At 44.7% G+C, this 26,757-nt stretch overlaps 1 protein-coding gene, 1 long non-coding RNA gene and 1 other non-coding gene across 3 annotated transcripts in view; 2 read left to right on the top strand and 1 right to left on the bottom strand.

Annotated features, from left to right (window-relative positions):
* LOC132234862 (uncharacterized) overlaps window positions 1–18,399 on the bottom strand; it is a 213,650-nt gene extending 195,251 nt beyond the window's left edge. The window contains exon 1 of the long non-coding RNA XR_009452946.1: window positions 18,191–18,399. This is a non-coding gene — a long non-coding RNA (uncharacterized LOC132234862). The remainder of the gene's footprint in view (window positions 1–18,190) is intronic.
* PYGL (glycogen phosphorylase L) overlaps window positions 9,521–26,757 on the top strand; it is a 41,641-nt gene continuing 24,404 nt past the window's right edge. The window contains exons 1-4 of the mRNA XM_059696172.1: window positions 9,521–9,993; window positions 14,795–14,896; window positions 17,713–17,791; window positions 20,926–21,029. Of these exons, the coding sequence (XP_059552155.1) occupies window positions 9,751–9,993; window positions 14,795–14,896; window positions 17,713–17,791; window positions 20,926–21,029 (528 nt within the window). The 5' untranslated portion in view covers window positions 9,521–9,750. The remainder of the gene's footprint in view (window positions 9,994–14,794; window positions 14,897–17,712; window positions 17,792–20,925; window positions 21,030–26,757) is intronic.
* LOC132224303 (U1 spliceosomal RNA) lies at window positions 14,017–14,179 on the top strand. Its single transcript, XR_009450644.1, has one exon. It is a non-coding gene; the product is annotated as a U1 spliceosomal RNA (small nuclear RNA).

Here is a 26,757-nt window from a genome sequence, read left to right on the forward strand (position 1 = left end):
GCACTGGGGAAACAGAGTAACAGTTTGTCTGGCTGCTCTATGGTCTATTTGGTTCACTGATATATCCCAAGTGCTCAGCACAATGCTGGATACATAGTCAGTGCTTAACAAATACCTTCTAGTAAGTCAATAAATTAAAGCATTGAATTTGAAAAACAGAGATAGGTAATGCTCCGCAAAATTATGCTTAATGAACTATAATACATCAATGACAACAAGAAATGCAGCGAGAAAAGCCCCTCATCTGTGTGAGATCAGTTTTCTGTGCCGTGCTCAGCACGGCCAGGGGTGAACCTGAAGAGGGTGGTGAAGGATTAAAGAAGACAGACAACAGAATAAAGCTGGGGCTAGGTGGGACACTGTTCTCGGATGGAGAGACAGTGCCACAGCCTGCAAGCTGAACCTTTATGTTACAGCCAGATTCCACGAGGCAAAGTAAGGGCGTGGTCAATATGTTTACAATGTTCTCGAGGGTTTCGAATCTACTCAATTACATGCACCTGAACTCTATCAAGCTTTTTTTGGCAGCACTTGCTGCACCTCCCACAGCCTGCCTCACTTAGCCACCTGGGACCACAGGTTCGGACCATAAGGTCAAGCTTACAACTATAGCCTTTGGCTTTCCCCTCCAAGCTGGGACTTGCATGTGGCTTTGCCACCAGAGGACCGTGCCCTCTCATTATTCCGAGGCTTGAACCTGTCCAAACACTGTAGCTGCTCTCCACAGTTTACAATATATCACCCAGTTTCCCAGGCTCACTTTTGATATTACAAAAAGGAAGCTATTTTTTTCTGTATCTTATATCTTAAGCTAATAAATGTTACCTCTCATTTTCTAAGCACCTTACTGCTTAGAGCTTTAAAGATGGGTAATTAAACAGCTAAGAGGAGTTAAAGTACATGGCGTTTGGGAGGTTAGTGTTTGTGATTCCTTAGGTTTACCCCTTAAGGGAATAAAATTCTAAAAACCAAAAATACTTGTAGGGGAGCTATATACTTTTCCTATGGTAACTCTTGCAATTAATCAATCAATCTCACATAAAGGGCAGGTCAAAATCGGGCCCCATGAGGGGTTAGTATGACAAAGAGACAGATGACAGGGAGGCTGTCTCTAGTGCATGTCACATCATGATTATCTGCTGAAACCCTATGCTTAGCACATCTCTCACTCCCCTTCCTCTGTCAGCATTTGGTCATATCTCTTTGCAAATGTTTCCCAGAATTAACCTCCTCATCCATTCCCATAACAAGTTGAAAGTCTTTTGTGAAACACAAGTCTTGTTGCATGAGTAAGAATACCTGAGGGTAAAGCAAATACAAATGGTATATAGGCTTGGGTGGGCAAGAAATGCACCTTTATTATATACATACATAAATTTCTAATCAGTTTCTAATTTGAATGTTCATTCCTACAAGAAGGGGAAAAATGTGATCTCAGTCTATTGGTCCATTCAACTGAGGTCCAAGGCACAAGAGGTGAGGGTGGGGGTGGGGAGCCCTGGCCTCGACTGTCTCCCCTGGGGTGTTCTCCGAGTCAGCCTTAGGCACTCACTCTTCAGCCAAGGGCTGCCCCTCACCTGGGGATGGGAAGTCTGTGAAAATGTCTAAGCCCCCACTGCTGAGAGCCTCCAACCAGCTGCATCTTCCCTGAGGTCCTGCTCCTTCTTGGAACTCCTCAGAAAGCAGAGCAAAGCCCCAGGCTGCTCTCAGACACTCCAGCTTCCAGGGGTTTCTGCTGTCCTCCTGGGGAAGCAGGATCCAGGCTCCTCCTGCCAAGACCACTGACCTCTCTACTCCCCCTACATCCACGGTGTCATCTTCTCAGACCCTTGGCCGCCACCCTTATGGTTCTCCCAAATGTTAACCTAGGCCAGCAGGCAAGCCCAGGAAGACTCAAAGCTCAAGTGCTAGAGCGGCTCCTAAGGTAGATGGGGAAAAGATAAACCACCAGGAGAAGAGTCAAACATTGACTTTTCAAAATATTTCTAAATATAATCCCAACTCAAAAGTTGACATCTTAATAATGCTGCCAACATTCCCTAGCATTTCTCCAGTCATACTTATTTTTTGAGCTGGGCCATCTTATGGAGGGAATAAGACAGAGAGCATTAGCCTTACTTTGCAGACATCAAAATTGAGGCACTAAGTGATTCCCTGGTCTCAGCATATTCCACAACAGGCATGTTAAAATTGTAAGTGATTTGAGGGGCAGGGGTTGTTAAATATCTGGCTTCTCAGGAACTCCCACCGGGCCACCCCTAACAAGTCAAACCACTGTATTGTTGAGCAAATCAAATATGACGGGACCTGAGATTGCCAGGAACACCTGCTTCCTTCAAGACAAGCCAAATTTATCCAGGTAACAAGTGAATGGTCACAGTCACAGCCAATTATAGAGGTGGCAATGCGGTTGGCTATGCTGCCTACAGATTCTCAGGGTATTCCATTGTAGAATAAGTCCAGGCTCTCAGTCATCTCACTGGATATTTAAAACAGCAGCGCCTAGGTAGTAGCCTTGGTTGACAGATTCATACATTAAATATACTCTGTGAAATGTACTGAAATCTCTTCATTGAGCAGAAAGCTCAGCTCATCTTTTACACTCTCCATCTCGGGGATGCAAATGACCTGTTTGTGGGGCCACTTTGGACCTCTGGCATTTCCCTGAATTTCAGAACTAATTAAAAGTAGGTCAAAAGGCCAGAGAACAGTACAAAACAAGCCAAGTGGAGAAGGTAAGTAGGTCCTTAGAGGTGCCGGCAGAATTCAGGTTTACTTAACAGATCCCAAATCCTGTTTCAGAGGAGGGAAAACAATATGCAAAGATTTCAGAACCTCTTCAGCCATTTCCTTCTGAAGTGATCTTGAGCAAGCTACTTATGTTTCTAAGCCTTGATTTCTTCATCTGTAAAATGGGGAGAAAACTAGAGCTTTCCTCAGAGAGCTGGTGAGAGGACTAAATGAGGGAGTGCATATTGAGACCCAAGCCAGAGCACTTGGAAAGTGCTCGTTGAAGTTTTGATGAACCTGAAAGTGGTATGTCAACACAATCAGGTCTACTCTGACACATAGGAGCTGTTAACCTATGTTTATCTAGTATCTTTCTGTGGTGGTCACTACAATGGGCTCACAGACCTCCAACCGCAGGGAGCATGTCTAGGGTCCTCAGATATCCTCGCTGCGTTTGTGCAGAAGCCACACCTCCCAGGGGCTGCTCCCATCAGTGACTAAGAGCCTGGGGACGCCTCTGACCACTGACCGGTTCCATAACTGCCCAGTCGCCTCACTGGATCTCCCTGGGATTGCACTGCAGTCTGAGATGCTCCCTCACATTCCTCCTCCCCTCTCCCCTTCACTGGGGGGTCAGACTTGCATTATGTTCCAACACCCTCCTAGGCTAACTTCCCCATTTCCTCTCCCACAGACATTGGCTCTAATAAAATCCTGGCATGTTTAATCCTATCTTCTCATCCGCTTCTCTGAAGATGCAGACTAACACACTTTCCAAAGGTTCTTTTCCAACAGTGGGCAACTCGTGCTTGTCCTGTGAGGTGTCCTAGACATGTACAGAACAAGCTGAGGTCAGATTTCCCCCAGACCTGGGAGACCATAAGCTCTGTGTTTCCCAAACTTCAGTTACACTTATACTCCACTTATTGGCCACCACCAGTGTTAGGTCTGATCAAATAATCGAATCGCTAACCTCCTCCCCCTTGGAAACTGGCCTTTAGATAATTTAGCAACCAATATTCCCTTTCGCTTAGACCACATTCCCTTTGCTAAGACCAATAACCTCCCCCTCCGGATTTGTCCAGGATCTGGACCTGCCCAGAGAATTTCCCACCAAAAAAAAGCCCGCCTAGAGTCCTTTACAATCTCTGGCTCCCCTTCCCTGGGTCCTGGTGCCGTTTGGGGGCTCAGCCCATCTGGGTTCCAGATGACCTAATAAATTCACAATTCCTTACCACCTTCGGCCTTTGGTGACCTTAACATTTGGTGCCGAAACCCTGGAGCGTTCCACCGGGAAGGGAAGCCATCGCCCGGCTTCAGTCACCCTGAGTTTGCTACTCGGAGAGCGGTAGGCAGCGGCAGCTTGAACTGGGCTTACCTCCAAATCCTACTCGGGTGACACATCTCACCAGCCTCGATTAGGCCTCCCTCCCTTACGGGCCCTCCCGAACCAGCCAAGGAGGATGCCGGATCAGGAACCTCTCCTTCTCCATTGCTGACCCTCCATCCCACAACGGCCAATCTTCTCTAGGTGAGTGATGCTCCATAATTTCCCCCACCTCGAGTCTTCTGTCCACTTACTCTCACTGACTTCTGGAAAGACCTCTCTTCTCAAAAGCCCTAGCACGAGGCCAAGAGACTCCTCGGCTCTTTGGCCTCGGGTCCTCCTGGACTGGGGACGCCCAGTCTGGAGAGTCACCCCTCACTTCTCGCAGTGATCTGTTTAGCAGTGGGGATACCTGCTCTACACAGTCACTTTTGGGCTTGTGGTTTTTCACTCACCCTTCCTCTCTTGTGGGCCATGCGTATTCCCTTTACCATGGGGAACCTCCCTACACACCCATTAAAATGACCCCTCTTGGCTGGGTTCTTGAAAATCTCAACCAATTAGACTCATGGGGAGATCAGGCCCAAACACCTCATTTTCTTTTGTAACACTGTTTGGCTATTACATAAATTTAATAATGATCCTCAATGGTCAGAAAATGGCACTTTCTGCTTTAACACATTGCGTGATTTAGATAATTGCTACCCCTGCAATGGAAAATGGTCAGAGATTCCCAACGCCCAGGCCTTTCTCATCTTTTGGTCCCAACCTTCTCTCTGTCAGTCCTGCGCTATCTATCAGATCCTTCTCCTTCACACAGACCTCCTGGGACTGGCCACCAAAGACTGAAGCTGCCCAGGCCCTGATAAGACCCCACCGACTTACTAGTAGATCACCATTGTTTGCTTTTGGTTATCATTGGCTAAGAGTTATTGAAATTGAGTTATTCTAATGATGTCATTTCTGAATGGGGAAAAAAGGCTTGTGCAAATTCTAGAAAGGTTTGTGAAAATTATAAAAAGTTGTGAAAATTTTAAGTTTAAAGGAAGACACCAGTCAAGCTCCAGTCCCCTTCCTCCACCTAATTTCTCTCTGGTGGGCCTAGAGTTACTTTGGTCAGGGTGGGAGAAACATACCTGTCCAGGCTCTGGACACAGAGTGACCCATCCACATGACCGTCCCAGGCGACACTTGGGTGACAGGGTCCTGATCACTCCCTTCTCTCCTGGTGAACTAAAGCAACCCGCCCAGGCTCTCTCCTGCTGCTATGTCCTTAGATTGGAGCCTAGACTTATTTCTACTGCTCATTCACAGTCCTTGACACTATCATTCAAAGCCTCAACAGGTCTTCCTGTTTGGTATTTAGGAACTTCCCTTTTCTAGCTCTCTTAAAAGTCAGCAAAAGCAAAGAAAAAAATTACAATTTAAATCGTGTGCATGGCCATCATGTACTTGTCTGTATGTTATATGTGTTTTCTGCCTCCAGACAGCACTTTAAAATAACATTCTAGAAATTTCAGTCTGTTCTAGGAAGGAACTTGCAAAGATTCAGAGCCCAAATCAAACAGGAAATTCTCAGGAGTAAAAAGTATCTTGTGTCCGGTGTCACACGCCTAGAGTAACAGTTCCCGATGGGAGGCATCTGGCAGTAGTACTCCAGATGTTTATAATCCACACATGGGGCATTATGAATTGCTTCCAGTGCTCAATCCACACTTCAATGAGCTCTGTGCAATGTTTTAAAATCTTGCATATTGTTTGTTCTTCATATATATATATATATATATATATGTATATATATATATATATATATATATATATATATATATATATATATATATATATATATATATCTGTACGTTGAACCTAAAAATATAAACTTTATAATATTTGGCTACAACCCTCCAAACTAATTATCTCTTTCCTTCCACCAAATCATTTGTCATAATCCTTGTCATTCTAGCTTTTGCCCCAATAAAACCAGCAAGGGGCAATACCTCACCCCAGGGTAACCTCCCCTCCCCTTTCACATCACTAGTCAGGCAGTTTAGACTCCTTGACTTTTTCCTCCCTAAAGATAACATCTAGGCCTCAGTTGTATTTCAGCTCTAGGCCCAGAAAAGCAGCAACACCAGACAAGTGATGCCCTGGCTGCCTCAGGACCAGCTTTTACCTCCCAAGTCATTTAACAGGTTTCCTCAGACTTGGGTATCACATACAAACTCCACCTAGCATCTCAATCAAACACTGACTGTAATTAATGATTTGGCATATGCTAGGGATGTTTCTCTACATCCTTTCTTAACAGGAGACAGCGTTCCACTCCACACAGGATCAATCAACTGGATGGGAACCTGTATTCTAGTCTAACTCTCACACAACATAGATGCAGCCCCCCCGTAATCATTCTTTACCTGTCCCCATAACCCATCATATCTGATACAAAAGGGCAGTCCAGATATTCCCTCTCCTCATAACCCTCGGTATCTCAGCAGATGTCAGAACTGGCATAGGGGGCTTACCCACAGCTCTATCATGTTTTAAAATCCTGTCTCAGGATCTACAAGAAAGCCTAGATGACATTGCCAAAAGTTTAGTTCAAATTCAGGATCAGAGAGATTCACTAGCGGCTGTCACCCTCCAAAACTGGAGAGGGCTAGACCAACTGGGGAGAAAGAAGAATGTTGTTGTTTTGTCACCCAATCTGGCCTAGTCAGGGATGCAGCCCAAATTTTAACAAAAAAGGCTGCAAAGATTAGAGAACATCAAACAAATACATGGGACTACTGGCTAAACATATATAAATTGGTATATCTGGCTACTTCCCTTCATAGGACCAATAACATTCCTATTCATAATCCTCATTTGGGGGCCATGTGTTTCAACTTTCCTTTAGAATCGCTTTCGAGCCTTCACCAACCAGTCTCTGGGGGAAGTCATGCTGCTGCCACCCTTCGCTCCAACCCTGAGGAATCTAAGCAAAGTCCATCCCCCTGTGATCTCAACATCCCCCCTCAGCAGGAAGTAACTACAGAAGAAATTACCTCCACCCCTATTCCATAAAACAAAAAGGCTGGAATGTTAGGTCTGATCAAATAATTGAATCGATATTCCCTGCCTGGGGAACTGACCTTTAGATCATTTCACAACCAGCATTCCCTTTCACTTAGACCACATTCCATCGGCTAAGACCAATAACTGTCCCCTCCGAACTTGCCCAGGATCTGGACCTGCCCAGAGAATTCCCTGCTGGAAAAGCCCACCTAGGCTTTCAAATCTCTAACTCCCCTTCCCTGGGTGCTGGTGCTATTTAGGGGCTCAGCCCATCTGGGTTCCAGGTGACCTTATAAATTTATAATTCTTTACCACCTTTGGCCTCGTGGGTATCTCTTTCTGCGACCCTAACACCCAGTGAAAAGGGAATAACTCTCTGACCACGTGATTTATTATCCCTTCAGACTGGATCCGCGGAGCACCCAGAGCACCTGGCACCATCATGTTCTCCTGAACGTGGGGCTGACTGGTCCCTCCCCACATTCTATACTTTGGACAATCTATAGTGCACAGTTTTTCCCCTTTGAGAGATGTTCAACTCAGTGGTGTGGGCTCACTGAACTGGTACTGAGTCAAGTAAATAGTGTGTTTATTAGCTCATTATCATCTTGGGTTTTCTATAAGAAGTTAGTACATCTAAGTAGAGAGTAGGGTTAGGATCCATGCATTTGAAACTGTCTTAAGCAAAACTAAGGAACAGTAAATCTGCCTTTAGAGTCTTCCATCTCCTCCTTTGCACCCCTAATTCCGTACTCCCCATCCGAGTGCCTGCACATTATTTTGCCTTTTGCTGCTCAGAGGTCTCCCTGGAAGTGAGATCTACTCATCCCACTGCTCCACCCTATTCTTTCATGCAGCAGGGAAGCTGGTGGAGCTATTTCACACTCGCATGTGAATGACTCAAAACTGGCTTAATGCTGTGACCATCCAAGAGGTATTCAAAGCCGATTTTAAAAAATACATAAAATACATTTTTTATGATCTAATCTGTCAAGGGACCTTCTCTTTCAGCCCCCTACCCTCAAACATGACCACCAGGACTAGTATCTTTAAGATCAATCATTGTGATGCAGTTGTGCTCACTCAGCGCATTTCTGGCCTCATCTGATGGCCACACCTTCATCCCCGTGTCTCCTGTAAATGCTTCCTGTGCGGGTCATCAGTGTTGCCTGAGGCCCAAATCAGTCTCAGTTCTGCCCCCAAAGGCCTAGGATCTAAACCCCTGAAGCTGGGGGTACAAGAGGCTGGATATTTTACCAGACCTATGCGATCTGAATTTTCATTTTTATGGTGAGGGTTGCATTTAGCCTGATTAAATAATCCTGCCCCCCTCCCCCGCCAACACCACCGCCAATGCATCAACTCAATACCATTATCAGCTCTGGTTTATTATTACATGTAAAGTCCATTCCTCAGTTCCACTAACGTGTTTTTTTAAATTCAATTCTAATATTGGACTCTTTCTAAAATAATAGATGAATGCTACTTGGAAAAGAAGAGGCCTCTGACATTCTAAAATACCATGTGTTTTCCTTTTCCAGGGTTTTGGGGGCGGGAGGGGGGGAGAGGGATAGGAGAAAGAAAAAAAAGAAAAGCCCACATGTACAAATAAAGCCTGTATTTGTGAGCGGTGCAAAGATCAGCCTGTGCTGCGGTTTAACACAGACTGCTTTGTTTCATGTAAACAAGGTAACTGGCTCAGTGAGTTATCCCTTCATTTTCCACGCGCACACATTCCCCCCCCCCCCCCGGACTCCACCCCCTTTCCCCTCAAAAGTCGTTCAAAGTAAAAGCGCCTTCCTCCCAATCACCCCGAAGTCCAGCTCAGAGCTTCCTGACTCTCAGGACGCTGTCCCTACAGGAGGGCACTTCGGACAAGGCAAACAGGGGTCTGGGCAGCCAAGAAACCCGAATCTTTGAGTCTCAAAAAAGCAAATGAAAGGAAAGGAGGCGCCCGGGAATTCCTGCTGAGGTCTGGGCTCCAAGATGAGGCAATGCCAAGGCCCGACAAGGCGGTGGGCCAACTGAAGTAAAAGCGCACTGACCCTCCAACGTCCCTTCCGATGCTTAGGGGATCCCCTCCCAGGTGAGAAACAATGGCAATAATGATGCTCAGCAAACAGGCATCTGTACAAGCCGAGTGTGCCCGCGACGTGCGCACACACACACACACACACACACACACACACACATCCTGCTTGTGCCCGAAAGCCCGGAGCGGGAGGCAGGAAGATGCTGCGCTCCCAGACCCCGCAGGTCCCCAAAGGCGCCTCGGAGCGGCTACGTGACTCGCCGAAGGTCTCGCTTCCAGCAGCCGCGAGGGCTCCGCCCGGCCCCGGCCCCTCAGCCCCAGCCCCGCCCCAGCCGGGCTCGCGGGGCGCGCCTCCCGCCAGCAGGGGGCCCCCCAGCGCGCGCCCGCACCCGGCCCCTGAGCCCGGGGAGGGGCCTGGCCGGCCCTCGGCGCCCCGGCCCCTGCCCCTGAGGCCGGGAGCGGGGGCGGGGCCGTGCCAGGGGCGGACCCCGAACTTGCTTCCGACTCTAAAACAGCGGCGGCGAAACGGCAGAGCCTCCTCCACCCGCGTCCCGCCGCCGGGCTCCTCCGGCCGCCCGTCCCTCTCGCTGCGCCGCCCGCCGCCGCCATGGCCAAGCCCCTGACCGACCAGGAGAAGCGGCGGCAGATCAGCATCCGCGGCATCGTGGGCGTGGAGAACGTGGCGGAGCTGAAGAAGGGCTTCAACCGGCACCTGCACTTCACGCTGGTCAAGGACCGCAACGTGGCCACCCCCCGCGACTACTTCTTCGCGCTGGCGCACACGGTGCGCGACCACCTGGTGGGGCGCTGGATCCGCACGCAGCAGTACTACTACGAGAAGTGCCCCAAGGTACCCCGGCCGGCCGGGAGGGGCCCCGCGGTGGCATTCCCGCCCCCCCCCCCCCCCGTCTCTCCCCCGAAGTCCGGGGAGAGGGGTCTGGGCGGTGGGTGGGCCGCCTGGGAACAGTCTGGCGCTGGACCGGCCCCCATTCACGCCACCCACCGGCCCCACGCAGAGCTGCCCGCCCCTGGGGACCGCACGCGCAGGCCTCCCTCGCCTGACCGCTATTTCACAAACAAAAGTTGGAGCATTTACCCTCCACTTTTAATCCAGAGGCGCCTCCTGTGTGCGTGCCCAGCACAGCTGTAGGCCCCTGGCTGTAGGCCCTGGAGAAAACGGCCCAAAGTCCTGCCTGGGGAAACAAGTATCCAGAGTTCCCCCAAATGGCCATAGGCGCCGGGGAGGGGGGGGGGGGTGCGGAGGAGTTGGAGGAGCCTCACTGCCCGTAGAGCCTTTGCAGGACTAGAACTGCCTGCGTGTGGTGGGCGAACTCTGCGCCCCTTCCCTTCCCCTCCCCTCCCCTTCCCTGTTCCAAGGGATAGGGTGTGGCGCTGCTGGACTTCTTGATTCCTGCAGCACGAAGCCTTCGCCCAGGGAATGCTCTGAACTTTAAGACCTACCCTGGGAGCTGCTGAAGACGGGCTGTTCACAGACCACCCCTGTGCACTGGGCAGGGCTGGATGGAGGGTTGCTTGGGGTGTTTGGGGGCGCACAGAGGGACACTGTCTCCCCCTGGCCAATCTGGGAAATGGGTCGGGGAGTTTGAGGACAGCAGGGTTGTGTTGTGCAGAGCGAGGGTGAGAGAGCAGCTCTGGCTGCTGTAGTGAGGTGTGTGTGAGTCAGTGTTGGGAGAAGAAACTGGAAAAGCTGGTAGGAGGCATATTGGAAAAGGTGAAACACTGATACAGCCTGAAGGCAGTGAGAAATACACCAGGAATTTTTTAATATGTAAAAAGCATGTAAAAGAAAAGGACAGTCCATAATCACAGTGCCCAAAACAACCGTGAGGAAAAGAAAGGAAGTGTTTATAATAAGAAAGGGCAATGGTAACAAAACTTTCAAATGGAAAGTAACTCTTCCTCATTCCAGAGGCCTGGGGCTCTATCCCAGAGTAGCAATTGCTAAAAATATATCCTTAGAGAAGACTTTGTGTATAAATATATGTACTGTGTCTTTTCTTTTTCCATGAGGGGACTGCCCGCTAGCATTGGAAATTTTTTTTAAAGTTTTTAAACCGGAAAGTGAGATGATGAGCCATATTTAGGACCTCAAACCACCCCCCACCCCCACCCCCCCCACACACACACACATACACACACCCCAGTCTCCCTCCCCACACACACTCTTCTGTAGCATTTAGCACCAAGCATCTGGCCTTGTCTGTTTCTCTTCCAGTGGCTTGTCTTGCACTTTATAGTTGTCCTCATTCTCTAGGTAGTTTTTTCACTGGGCTCTCCTTCCCTACTTGAGTGTAGGTATGAGCCAGGTATTCTGATAGGGATACAACAGGGAACAAGTTGCATTCCACACATGTTAGCAAAGTATCTACCGTGACAGCGGTTCACCTAAATAGGAGGTCCCTGCCCCCATAGAGCATGGGCTAGAGCCAGTAAGTGTGTCCAAGCTCCTCTCCCACCTCCCCTGCTCTCTAGCAACTATGCAGTTGAATCCCAAATCTGGGTCTGTAGTCTGAATCCTTTTTTCAAACTCCACTCCTACACTTCGAAGTGCTTGGTGAGCATACCTAGATCGCTATTTCCTCAAACTCAAATCATCTCCCCTCCCAGCCCTGCCCCGTCTTCTGTGTTTCTAATTTTAATGGCATTGCCATCCTGACGGTTACCCAGACACAAAACTTCAGTGTCACCTTTGACTTCCTCCTGTGTTCCCCATTCAACAGGTTGCCAAATGCTGTCAATTTCTGTAGGTTCTGTTGAAATTACTCTCTTGCAGTCTCTCCTCTCTGCCTAATGGAGGCCCTGGCTACTGGTCTATGAAATAGACTCCTGCGTGGCTATCTTGCTCCTCCGCAGTGGTAAAACTGGCAGCGTGCAGCTGAATATGGCTCACAGATATATTTTATTTGGCCAGTGAGACATCTTTACATAATTTAATTGTCAGTGCCTTTGGGCAGGACTTGTACACTCCAGTCTTGGCCCAGTACTCCTCATTGTTCTATGTGACCTCCATTACACAGGTCTTTCCTCTGCCTGGCTCCTGGAGGTATCTGAGTTGGCAATTGCGGCTCACTCTATGCATTGTAGTTCAATTAAGCTTACAAAAGCAATACATCTTGCCCTTTGCTCAGGTATCATTGGCTCCCATGGCTTGCCACAGTCCTTAATCAAGCATTTAAAGCCTTCTTGGTCCAGGTGGACCTGTCTTTCACATCTTACCTCCCATTGCCCTGCTGGGCTCACCTTGCTCTCCCATCAAACCAACGTGCTGTCCCATCCTTGCCCTGTTCTCCCCACTTCTGGGCCTCTGCCCGCCCTGCACTCTTTTCTTGGAAGGCCCTTCTTGCCAGTGTCTCTGTGCTCAACTCTTGCCTCTCCTGCAAATCTCAGTTTTGTTGCCACCTATTCCATGTTTTCCCACAAGTACCCAATTCCTCTAATTAATGCTGGGAATAAATTTTAAATTATTTTTAAAATATTGGTTATTGTTAAATAGCTCTTCTTTATTTTCTCTTTGCTTGCTTTTTGAAAATGTCCACTTTTTCTAAAATATACATAATTATTAGTGATAGTAGTGTATACATATAATTTCTAAAGTATATTGGAGATGCTGTATATACTCCGGTATACTAGCAGGAGTATGTGATAAATGTTTAAGAGGATGGGAGAGATCTATTTTTCAAGGTCTTACATATCCCCAAATATAAAGCGAAGTCCCTCCAAAAATTATTTTTTAAAATATATTTTATTGATTTTTTACAGAGAGGAGGGGAGAGGGATAGAGAGAAACATCAATGAGAAACATCAATCAGCTGCCTCTTGCACGCCCCCTACTGGGTATGTGCCCACAACCAAGGTACATGCCCTTGACCGGAATCAAACCTGGGACCCTTGAGTCCGCAGGCTGACGCTCTATCCGCTGAGCCAAACCGGTTAGAGCCAAAAATTATTTTTATGAGAAAATAGAAAATAACATTATGTATATGTCTTTGCAAAGTCTGTTATATAATAAAGTCTCTCTAAATTATTTTAAGCAGCAACTTTTTTTTTTACAAAAGCCTTGAAATGTCTTAAGTCCATGCTAATTTGGAATCATTAAAAGGGAAACAAATAAATTTCACAAATATAGTCATTATTTCAGGGGGCATAACTTCACAACTGCAAGTGTGGGATGTATATACTATATTTGTAAGCAAGTTTTTTATAGATCTGCCTAGGAAAGATACCTTTTCCCAACTCACACAAAGGCACCCAATGGACTAATGAGGGCCCTGATGACAGTGTGAGAGATAGTCAAACAACTGGATAAAAATGATGATATGCTCTGGAAAACAGTGTTAGATGACCCACTAAATATGGAAGACTTAGAATTCAGTTGTCACATAAAATGAAAGTGGGAGAAAGTGAAATTTCTAAGTTGACATTTTCATATAATATTTTAAATGAGTTAAATATTATAATAGGCATTCATCATATAAAGGATTTATATATTTTTGGGTTGACCAAATACTTTTCTCTTTGGTTCTTTTTATTGAGAAATGGGGGGAGTTCCTAAAATTGTAGGTGACTTTATATGGATGCATTTACAGATTTTTGTTTTTTTGTGTTTGGTGGGGGGAAAAAGGGAACCTGAGATGGAGAAAAATATATTGTAAGGGGGGATGATGAAGTTACTCACGGATCTCTTTCTTAAAAGAGAATTAGTAAACTGCACCTGTATTTTAAGGGAGTTAGGCAAGTCTAACCTTTGTACCTTTCACTCCACTCTGATAGTGTTTACCTGGCTTTTACTATGTCAAAGCAGTTTCTAAGTTTATGGAGAAATTTCCCATCTTATGAAGAACAAACACCAATAACACTTACCTGGCAGGGGAGATACCATGATCACGAAGGTGGCTTTCCCAGGGCGAAGCTTATCCATTACACTCTGGGTGTGCTGACTCCTGCGATTTCCCCAAATGTGGGAAACTCAGCTGCATAATTTGTGGTAATGGGGCCTGTGTTGGTGCCCTCCCTGCAATAATAATAATAATAAACACCAATAAACCTGAGGTAGTCCTTTGTTATTGCCAGTTCCTGGCTTCCTAAAATAATTTAATTCTAAAATAATTAATTGTAATATTATTTACGGTGATCAGTCAAGGAGGAAGACTTTCTGGCCATCAGGGATATATGGAAGAAGTTAATCTTTGTATTTCTTGGATGACTTGGGATGGTCACAGCCAACCCTACCTGACTCTCATCCTCTAAATATTTTACAAATGATTGATGGGCTTTGGCAGTCTGACTTCTGTTTGCCCAAAACATATGCTTCATTTATGAGGCTCATGAACAGAATGGGGGGGGGGGGGGGGACACAAAACATTGAATCTAATTAGTTGGATGAGTTTACTTTTTCCTCCCTGAGGGTAAAAGACACTGAACTACAAAAGTAGGGTATAAAATGGTTTTCCCAAAGCCAATTGTCAGTAATGCTTTCATTTAGCCCTTCATACATCTACAGGAGTTTCATTTGAACCTGTGTCAAAATAGTCCTGCCTGTTTGTTTTTTTTACTTTCGACCTTGTGTGTTTATGTTGACCGGTAAGATTGGCCTCATCGAGTTGATGTAACCTCTCATTTCTTTGTTTCAGAGGGTTTATTACCTTTCTTTGGAATTTTACATGGGCCGGACATTACAGAACACCATGATCAACCTCGGCCTGCAAAATGCCTGTGACGAGGCCATTTACCAGGTACATTCTCTCTCCTTAAATTTTAATCTAGGAACCTTGGGGATGTAGTACCCTGCTGCCCCCCCCCCCAAAAAAAAAGGTGAAAATTGCTTCTATAGACATTGCTATTACAAACTATTAGAAATATAAACTACTGATGATCTCTGATTTAAGAGAAACAAAGTTAGAGAACTAGTTTTGCCTAACGAGAATGTACTTTTCCAGTCATAGCTTCTGACAGCATTCAACATCTGAACAAGCCTTTTAAAAGTGCGTGCATCTCTGCTGTCAGAATCACAAGCTTTATTTCAGGCTCCTATCTACTTTCAAAAAATAATCAAAGTGTGACTATTATTTGTATATCAAGGCAATATGTAAAAATAATAAGCTTTTAAAATTCTGTCATCACACTTTCCGTATTGCTAAATGACATGTAAAATGTACTTCCCCCTTAAATGAGGAGCCTGAAGTCTTCAACCTAATCATCTAATTTGTTTTTATGAGCATATTTAACTGTTTATCTCCTAAACTTCAGGGATCTCCATGCCAAAAACAAATAGCTCTTCACCTTGTGGGTGAGGTTGGAAGGAGGAACAGGTATTTGCAAAGACACATTCATGGGTTGTCCCCTCCTGCGGTCAGCTGCTTGCCACCGGAGGCTGGATTCCTTCACCTGCGTTAGGGCATTTCCTGTGAAAGAACCATTGCAGCTCCCTCCACTTCTCTTTTCTTGCCTTCCCCTGATATCAGCTGAAAATAATATACCTCCCACGGCCTAGCACAGTGGTCGGCAAACTCATTAGTCAACAGAGCCAAATGTCAACAGTACAACGATTGAAATTTCTTTTGAGAGCCAAATTTTTTAAACTTAAACTCTATAGGTAGGTACATTGTTATTAACTTAATTAGGGTACTCCTAAGCTGGCCTTTGCTAAAAACTTCCTCAGTCTGATTGAGGTACGTTCGCTGAGGTCAACCCCTTCCAACTCTCCCATCCACACTCGTCTTGTATACTTGTTTCGTCTATCTCCTTTCTGAAAACCGACTTCTGCGCACGGGCCACGAAGTTTCAATCGCACTGTACGTGTGTGCCCGCACGTGGTATTTTGTGGAAGAGCCACACTCAAGGGGCCACGGATTGCCGACCACTGGCCTAGCATATAACCAGGTGGGATGAAGTGACCCATCTCTATTTGCTCAAGGTTTATGTCCTACTTTAGACTTACATTTTTAGAATTAAAAAAAATCCTGAATGTGAGCCTTAACAGTTGACTTGCACAATGACCCCAGTAAACTCTAGTCACACCAGGGAGCAAATTTGAAAGTCCCTTCAACGGTGAGCAGAAGCAAAGCCATTTTGGAACACTTAGAAGACTGACTTACCAAGACGTGTGACAAAGCAATTTTTGGTATAAGGGTAGGGGGGGATCCAAGTGCATGGCCATGGAAACTGGGGCATCAACTTCAAGCATGGCTGCTGCTTCTGCATATGCTTTCAAAATGTGTAAATTGTGTTTCCCTTTTAAATAACATCTCATTTCATGGATTGCCTCACTTTCAGATAAGAATGCAGTCATTTCACAACAGACCATCATTGGCTAAGCGTGGGCTGAATTATTATCTAGTCCACAGAGGACAGGCCATTTCTTTTACCTGCCATTACTGTAAGATGAGCAAGGTGATCTCCAAGGCTGCTGGATTCTGACTTGAGTCCACAGTGGTGCCAGTGGCCTCTGGCTGGGCAGCTCCCCGGGAGCAATTTGCATCAATCCCCAAGGTCACAAATGCCTCTAAGCCTCCCACAGCCTTTGAGCCCATCTAGAGAGAAATAAGGATTTTAGCCCCATCCATCCAGACCAGCGATTTTCAGCTGGTGTGCTGCAAGAATTTTTAAAACATGCATACCTGGTTATTTAGTCAGGGGCATTGACCTCTTTTTCCCTGAGATTATCAAATAAAAAAATGATGGCAGCCAACACAACAATAGCCATCGGGTATGAATGAATCAAAATTATACCTATTTTTTTAATCAGATCAGCAAAATATACATTTTTTTGGTGTGCTGCAGAATTTTAGTAGTTAGCTTATGTGTGACATGAGATGCAAAAGGTTAAAAATTGCTGAGCAAGAGTTGAGGTTCCCTTGACTACTACTGTCTGGCTCCAGGTCTCAGGGACAGTGACTCACTAACTGGTTTGGGGTTAACAACCATTGATCCTACTGAGTAAATATGTTGTGGTCTTGAAAAGATGAACTTTACTCCACCCTGGAAAGTCTGACCTCATACCTGTTGATAACATTTAAAATCCTTCAGCCCAGTTAGTGTCAGCTTGGTACTAGACTATTTCTTAGGTTTTACCCTGACTGCACAAAAAAAGAATCTTAAGAAATTAGAACAGGTTCACATTTATTGAGGAATATCTGCCCAGGAATCATCTAAATGGTTTGTTTGTATAATTTCATTTAATTCACAACAACCCTAACTGTGGTACATACTGTCATCTAATGAGGACTTACCTTTTTAAAAAAAGAAGTAAGGCATAGAGAGATTTAGTAGCTTGTCCAGGGTCACCTTGCTAAGAAGTAACAGTCAGTAATGGACACCGAGAGCCCACACGTCTCTACAGGCCGCTGCTATGCCATCTCGTACAGTTTGCATTTGCAGTCACCAGCATCTGCAGTGGGCACGGATGCCAGAGTACGTTGCACGGGAGCTGACACCATTGAGTACCCAGACAAACCTGCACACCTGACCCAGAGCTTTAGAAAATGTTTGTTCTCTCTGCAATGGCCTGCATTTGTACCCACATCCAGTGATGTTTTCCTTTCATCACCAGCTTGGATTGGATATGGAGGAGTTAGAAGAAATCGAAGAAGATGCTGGGCTTGGCAATGGAGGTCTTGGGAGGCTTGCTGGTAAGTGACACAGTTAGTGTGTCTTCGTGTCTGGCTAGTTGATGCCTTCTCCAGTGCCATGCATGACCACCAAAGGGCTTCCTAGGAGAAGTGCAGGGTGTGACCTGGTTACAGATGTACTAGTATTTGTTTTTCAGTTTGCACTGTGGTTTGATCAGTTCTATACAAGCAGTAGAGAAGGGAACTTGAACAAAAGAGACATTGCTTAAAACCCTTGGAGACATTGCTTAAAACCTTAAGGTTAACCAGATCCTTCCTGTGCACTTAAGGGTTTCCAAAGTGGCCCCTTTACTTCATGGTTATGTTGACAGCTGTCAATTCACATACTTGTGTGGTCTGACCTACGTGGTGTGCACTTGACAGTTTGCGTTTTGATGGACTAGTACAGTGATGGCGAACCTTTTGAGCTCGGCGTGTCAGCATTTTGAAAAACCCTAACTTAACTCTGGTGCTGTGTCACATATAGAAATTTTTTGATATTTGCAAACATAGTAAAACAAAGATTTGTATTTTTGATATTTATTTTATATACTTAAATGCCATTTAACAAAGAAAAATCAACCAAAAAAATGATTTCGCGTGTCACCTCTGACACGCGTGTCATAGGTTCGCCATCACTGGACTAGTAGGTAAAGATACACTTGTTGTAGTATTGGTATGATTTAGTTACTTAAATTATTTTTTCTGTGGATGCAATTTGAGTTCTTTGCTTTATTCAGGAAATAGTTCTTCAACAAATAAAGTACATTCACAACTCCATTAACTTAAAAATATATATCCCTATGACCAAGCAATTCTACTTCCTGATATCTGCTGTAAAAAAAAACAAAAACAAAAAAAAAACAATCATGTGCACAAGGAAGCATGGGAAAAAAATTGTTATAGCATTGTTTGTAAGAGCAAACTACTGGAAATAAGGCAGTGTCCCTCAGTAAGAAAATAGGTAAATAAGTAGTGAAACAATCCATATTATAGAATAATATACAGCAACCAAAAATAATAAAACTGATCCATATGTAATGCCCTAGATAGACCTCAGGGGACGGGGAGGGAAGCAATTTGCATTAAAAGGCATACAGCATGCTACTATTTATGTTTTTAAAAACTAATATGTTCTGTGAGTGTATATATATATCCATAGAAAAGTCTGAAATTTGAAATACTAAATGGCTCCTTATAATCCTCCTTAGAGAGGAGGGCAGAATTGGGGGTCAGGATCATAGTGGATGTTAGTCCTATCTGTAACATTTTAATTTTTTTTTTTACAAGGAGGATATATTAGTATATTACTTGTAAAACTTAAATTTAATAATAAAAGTATACCACACACATGTATATATCAGATTATGCTCTATGAGAAATAAATATCTATTGATTCTCCTATTTGAGAGATGATTCCAAAATCTCTTCATTTTACACAAACTTCCAACTTACTAGAAATCCATTTGCATGTTTTATTTTATTTACTCCTTACTACATTGGTCGCAGTGTGCTCTAATATTGCCATTAATAGTGGAAAAACACTGCCTTTGGAATGCTTGTGAAGTCAGTCATCGGGCAAGTTAATAGGCTTTCCCTGGGGCTGTCGGGAGATCAGCAAAGCCAATGGCATGCACATCTAGAAATGAAAACAAGCCTGCCTTCCCTGTAAGTAAAGCCCCAGACCTTCAATATTTGTTGGCTGGGTTAACCCCACTCTGTGCTGGCATGAATGGCCTCGCTCCTTCAGTTGGCTGATAAAGTCAAAGGGTGAAGTGGCAAACGAGGCTGAGTAATTCACATTAGGTGACCTCATCTCTTACCTGACTGAAAATGCTGGGACCCCGTCCGGTCAGGCTCTAAGGATGATGTGATCAGGACCCAGGAAAGGACAAAGAGCCACAGCTTCAAGGGAGCAAGACCTGTAGCGGAGCCAGGCCACATTACCCAGGGACTGGCAAACGATTGTGATGTTGCAGGAACCCGAAGGATCGGCCATTGGCTTTTGTGGGTCTCTGTTTTAGGGCTCCTCCAAGAACCTAACTCATACCCTTTCGGTTTGAGCTACGATTTTCAGTGATCTTTTCCGTTTTAGGTCCTACTATACATTTTCTCATTCTCTGTGTATTTCTCAGTTCAAATTTCTAGAGAAAAATCCGATTAGAGGAATCCCTCATGTTACACCTGGCCACCAGCTAGATCCCTCCCCAGCATGCTGATTGGCTGCTCTGGATCAGGTGCTCTGTCATCAATGCTCTTGACAGCAAGTGACAAAAAAAAAAAAACCTACTAAAAAAAGTGGTTCAGCCAACAAGGCCATGTGTTATCACAGAACAAGAAGTCCAGAGGTTGGGCCATTCCAAGATTAGTTTATTCAGTAGTGTAGTTCCGTCAGGACTCTGGGTCTCTGTGGTTCTTTTGGCTTTCCCCCATGGAAAAACAAACAAAACAAAAAAGAAAAAACGATGTCAGCAGCAAGGAAAATCATTCCGTGCACCCAGAAGACTTCCTGGTACCTCTCATTGGATTGAATGCCATTGCACAGTCATACCAAAACCAATAGAAAGAAATAGAATTACTGTGATTGACTTAGAGGCTTAGATTAGACAAGCAAGATTCACTTTTAGTCCAGCATCCCTATAGCATCTAAACAACATCCAAATGCCATTAGTCAGAAAGAGGGTCTGCCACAGATGTCCAGCTACTCAGTCAGGTGGCCACAGGTAAATTATATGCTCCTGGGGCTGTCTTTTCAAGCAGGGAGCTATGGAGATGGCTTCCCTTAGAAAGGGCAGTGTGAGAGACACACACAGTAATGGACATATCTCATGCAGGCCAGCTTCCTTATCTGTTCTCAAATGAAACACCAACGTGTACACACTGGTTATTTCTAAATGGCGAGCTAATAAATGATGCTTGTTTTCTTCTTTGTACAGTCTTATATTTTCTAAATTTTCTATAATACTCATTTTATAATTTTAAAAAATGTTACTTAAAACAATAATCCTCATTATTCAACAGTCTCTGTGCTTTAAAATACAAACGTGGTCCCCCATAGAAAAATATTTTGCGGCCGTCATGCCTTCCAGCGAAAGACCTGCAGATGTAACTAACCTCGGTGACTCTGCCTTTTGCTTGTGTTTTGACTGACGTAGCCTGCTTCTTGGATTCCATGGCAACCCTGGGACTTGCAGCCTACGGATATGGCATTCGATACGAGTATGGGATCTTCAATCAGAAGATCCGAGATGGATGGCAGGTATGCGAGCCATCTTTTTAACATTTGTCATTAGAGTAGATCTTCATAGTGTTCTAGATGATTTATAATTTCCAGACATTTAACGTGGGACTTCACTAATCTGCCTTGCGTTTGGTTGACATCAGTGAATACTGTCAGTCTCCCTCCTTTGGGCTGTAAGTTTCCTAAGAGCAGAGAGCCTGCTAGTATCATTCACCGCCGGACCCATTGCATCTTATGCAGTGCCTGACTCACGAGGGCTCTGAAAATATTTATCACTGACTCGCTGAGTGTGGACCACCTCCAGTGTGTGACGTTCATTCTCTGCAGCATCCACAGTGGAGGAGCACATCTTTTGACTTGTGATCTCTCCCAATAACCTTTCATGGTAGGATGCATGTTGCCATTTTATAGGTGAGAAAACTGAGGCTCTGAATAAATGAAGTTACCTCAGATCACACTGCTGGCAAACATGGATCTGTCCCTAGGTTTCCAGGTCCAGGGTCAGTATTCCTTTCTACACTCAGTCTTGTCCTCCTTAACATGCCTGTTTATAAGATACATCAGCTCAGGATTCTAATGTTTTAATAAGATGAAAGCAGGTAATCTTGTTAGCTGTTTCATCAAACAAATCTGGCACATATTCAACATGTATCTTTATAGGACTCTGTAGAGTTGCACAAACAGTAACCAAGTCACACAGATGACTCTAGTTTACTTTTATATAACCAAGCAAGATTCTTAGGAATTCCTTTCTCATACCTTTGGGAACTCTTTGAGTCTACAGTCAGCCCTAGTGTGGACAGTTTTCCCTGATGCTAAAGGTGATTGAAGCTTTCTCTCTCCCTACCTTTGTCCCACATACATACATCATTGACAACAAGATACTGGATTCGTTTTCCAAAAAGCCTGAGTTCCTTAAGCCCCTCCCCTGCTTCCAAGAGTCATTCTGAGGGCAGTGTGCTCAGGGGTTGGATGCAGGGACCTAAGATGGAGCTGATCCCAGGAGCGAGGAACGATAGTAAGCTTAGTGTTCCCTGCCGCCATCCTCTTTCCCTTCTCTCAGTATTTGGACACTCTCTGGGCGGAGGAAGGACCTGAAAGATTTGATATAATGAGAGAATGCACCAAGGGGAAAGTCTCAGAAGGAGAATATTGGGAACATATTAAAAGATACGCTTCCAACGTTTGCTAACAATCAGTGTACCTTCATCTACTTCTAAATAAATCAGGAGGCAGCATTGTGTAGGAAAAGGCGTTTGGGCCCTAATTTGAGACTTAATTTCTAATTTGAGGCCTAATTGCAACTCATTACCTTTACAAGGTCTGTTGCCTTAGTTCGGTTACCTAACTTCTCTGAGCCTCAGTTTTCTCATCTGCAATACAGAGATACCAGCTTCACATAATTATTATGAAAATATGTAAAATGTATAGCGCACAAATAGGCATTCAATAAAATGTTAACTTTTTATAAGAAAAAGATGATAATTTAATAAATTGTGCTATCTATATATATATAAACCTAAGTGTTACCACCAGATGACCAGCTGGTAGCTATGATGTGCACTTACCACCAGGGGGCAGATGTTCAATGCAGGAGCTGCCCCCGGTGGTCATTGCCCTCCCACAGCCAACCTCCCACGACTGGCCAACCTCCCGCGGTCCCTCCCCCTGGCCGGCCCCAATCAGCCAATCGGCCCCAATCGGGACTGGGCAAGATGGCCCCGATTGGCCGCAATCGCCAGCCAGGCCAAGGGACCCCACCTGTGCACAAATTTGTGCTGGGATTCAACCCCAGCAAGTCCAGGGGTCCCCAAAGGTGTGGATGGAGTCAGTGAAGAAGGAATGACACGGAGACAGCGTTCAGTTGATCAGCAGCCTAGCCAGGATCTCTAGCCAAGTTCTGGTTAGGATCTCCAGCGAAGTTCTGGTTAGGATCTCCAGCCAGGTTCTGTGTCCATGTTCTCTTGCTAGGTTCTCCAGCCAGGTTCTCCAGGTTCTCCAGCCAGGTTCAGTCACCAGGTTCTAGTCAGGTTCTCTTGCCATGTTCTATCCAGGTTCTGTAGCCAGGTTCTGTCTCTAGGTTCTTCAGCCAGGTTCTCTCGCTAGGTTCTGTCTCTAGGTTTTGTGGCCAGTTTCTGTCCAGGATCTTTTGCCATGTTCTCTCCAGCGAAGTTCTTCTGTCTCTAGGTTCTGTGTAGGTTCTGTGTCTAGGTTCTGTGTAGGTTCTGTGTCTAGGTTCTGAGTCCTGTTGTCTTGTTATATCTGTATTTATACCAGTTGATTCCAATCCTATCAATCTCTAGTCCAAAGGTTAGGGCGTTTCTTATCTCCATTCCAGGGAGTAAAGATTATGTAGCTTAAGCATGATGGTTCTTAGTTAAAGTGATTAATTACCCGCCTGGCACTTAGTTAAGAGGTTTTATTCCCTCCCTAACTTCAGGGGAAAATCCCTGCCTGGGGAAACAACCTTTCTCAGAGAGGTGACCTTGATTAAAACACATAGTGCCAAGAAGGTGAGCAAACATATTAAGAACAGTATGCCATATATGCCAGGTCCCTTGAAACAGCAAGGATGGACCGGCTCCCGGCAAATTTGTTCACCAGGCCTCTTGTTATATGATAAAACCATGTAGCCATTAATATTATATTTTTATTAATTTTAATGAAATGGGAAATTATTTATGTTAGTTGAAAAAGGGAGGTATGGAATCATGTGGATGGTATGAACTCAACTATCCAAAGGCAGCCAAAAAGATAAAGAGCTAGAAAAATATATGTTAAAGTTTCAACAGTAATTATCTCTGGAGATAGGATTACAGGTGACTTTTACTGTCTTCTATTTACACTTCTACATGTCTCATAGTCCATAAGAAGTGTGTATTTTAGAGTCAGAAAAAGCTATAAAAACAAAATAATTGGTTCCCTTTCCCAGTACAATAATCTAGAGTTACATGGTGAGAAGCTTAGTTAACTAAGCAGGCATTTCCAGCATGACTAACATTTTGACACAACTCAACCAACACATTGCATCCATTCTCTTTGAAAGTAGCCTGTATGGTACTCATTTTACCCCAGAATGCTTAAGGATTTCATTTTTTATCTTTTAACTATTCTCCTGTAAAATATTTAAAAGAAACTCAGCAAATCAATCTCAAAAAATATATATTTTTCAGTGCTGTTTCCCCAGAAGTTTATGAAAGGTCACCATTAATCACACCTACTACCTTTTTAAATGGTCTTTATCCAAGATACCATCCCTTTCTCTCCTATAATACCAAGGAAGTACTTGTCTCTCCTATCAGACCCAGGAATTACATACTCTCCAGTATTCTTAAAGAAAAAAGAGACCAAATGGCTTCTGCCAGTCTCCAAAGCTAGCCTCACTAGCCATCACCACTTTTTTATTATGACTTGAAATCAAGTCAGAAGCACACATAATTTCATTTGCCACATCCATTTACAGGGATGGGATTTTAGAGAGCAAACATAAGATACATCATACCACAAAGAAACCATTTCCATGAAAAACAAAAAGTATCTTCCAGGAAAGCAGCCAGCATGCCATTCAGGGTATGGTCACGCCCCCACTTACACCAGATACATCCTTGCTCTTACAATGGCATATACAGAGAAAACTGAAAATTATGCAAGCTGGGAACATTTTTAAAGGTTGATGGAATTTTAATTTTTGAAGTCTCTTTCCAGGAAGTTTTGCAGTAATAATGTGTTCATTTTGAACCCCCATAAGGAAAATAATTTTATTGCTAAAATTCTTGACTTACCTTCAACTCTAATGGGGATCAGTAACAGTCCCCTAGGAAAATAATTGGCCTCTGGGAGGAAGAGGGGAAAGATGATGACAACAACCTCACAAGAAGTTTAACAGTCACACAGCAAAGTCCTGAGTAGAAAGGCACTCGCAGTAGGAGTCTTGGAGTTGAACCAAACAGTGCCTGCTGGACCCTTCTCTCTCTTGGAACCTGTGCCAAGCCTGCAATAATTAGTCATGCAAAAATTCCATTACCTGGCAATGTTTTAGTTACCATTGTTGAATTCTTGGCATTCCCAGAAATATTTTTCAATTATTTGTACTATCAGAGCATAGTTTGTTGTTTGGCCAGCATGGCTCAGTGATTGAGCGTTGACCAATGAACCAGGAGGTCACAGTTCAATCCTTGGTCAGGGCACATGCCCGGGTTGCGGGCACCATCCCCAGTAAGGGTGTGCAGGAAGCAGCCAGTCAATTATTCTCTCTCATGTTGATGTTTCCATCTCTCTCTCCCTCTCCTCCCTCTTCCTTCCTCTCTGAAATGAATTTTAAAGAACATATTTAAGAAAACATAGTTTGTCGATTACTCCTGATGTTTGCTCACTGGTTCTTCATGTCCTGTGTATCCCACAGTTGAGGGAAAGCATTTCTTAGAATTCGGTCTCTGACAGAGCCCCCTGAGCTGACCTCTGCTTCCACACTGGCCGGAACACAGATCGCATTGAGTAATTCCTCTAGGGAGGTGCCAAGTCCAGGCTGCCGCCCCCACCCGGACGGGCACACTGCTCCTTACTCCACGGAGCCATGCGGGCTTTGTCCCAGTTCTTCCGTCTGGGATGTTCAGGTCCCACAGCCCACTTCACTTGGATGTGAATGAAAGCTCTTCTCCCATCTTCAAATGGCTCAGCATGTTAGTGCATTCAGGGATCACTGGCTACATGGAAATCTAAATTTACAGGCCACTTTGTTGATTCATGGGGGGTGGTGAGGGTGAGGAGCAAGGTAGAGAAGAGATTTATCGCCATCCAGCAGCTTCTGAGGATTTAGTGAGGGCAGTGGGCGGGGCGGGGGGGGCAGTTCTTTCTTTCTCCTCTGATCTGCTCAGACCAGTTTGTGGTTTTGAAATACCTATTTTTTCAATCTACCTTAAAAACAAGGTTTGTAAAATTGAGGGCGTTGGTAATTGATTCCTTACTGAAGCAGAAGGAGACTAAAAACAAAGAACAGCAAGCTTTACGTCTGTTCCCCTACAGAACTCACTGACTCAGAGAGATTAAGACTGGCCATTATGACCCCGTGATCCCACTTCTAGGAATATATCCCAAGAAACCAGAAACACCAATCAGAAAGGTTATATGCACCCCTATGTTCATAGCAGCACAATTCACCATAGCTAAGATCTGGAAACAGCCTAAGTGCCCATCAGTAGATGAATGGATTAGAAAACTGTGGTACATCTACACGATGGAATACTATGCTGCTCTAAAAAGGAAGGAACTCCTACCATTTGCAACGGCATGGATGGAACTGGAGAGCATTATGCTAAGTGAAATAAGCCAGTCAATGAAGGAAAAATACCACATGATCTCACTCATTCATGGATAATAGAGACCATTATAAACTTTTGAACAATAATAGATACAGAGGCAGAGCTGCCTCAAACCGATTGTCAAACTGCAGCGGGAAGGCCGGGGAGGGTTGGGGGGCAGGAGGTAGGGGGGTAAGAGATCAACCAAAGGACTTGTATGCATGCATATAAGCATAACCAATGGACATAAGACACTGGGGGATAGGGGAGGCTAGGGGACTGTCTAGGGCTGGGGGAAAAATGGACACATATGTAATACCCTTTGTAATACTTTAAGCAATAATAAAAATAAAAATAAATAAATAAATAAGACCGGCCATTATTTGGCAGGGAAAAACAAGACCGGCATTGGGTGGCGTTAAGAGGAACCAGCGGGCCGAAACCGGTTT

The sequence above is a fragment of the Myotis daubentonii genome, chromosome 1 (assembly GCF_963259705.1).
Source record: "Myotis daubentonii chromosome 1, mMyoDau2.1, whole genome shotgun sequence".
In the NCBI taxonomy this organism is placed as follows: domain Eukaryota; kingdom Metazoa; phylum Chordata; class Mammalia; order Chiroptera; family Vespertilionidae; genus Myotis; species Myotis daubentonii.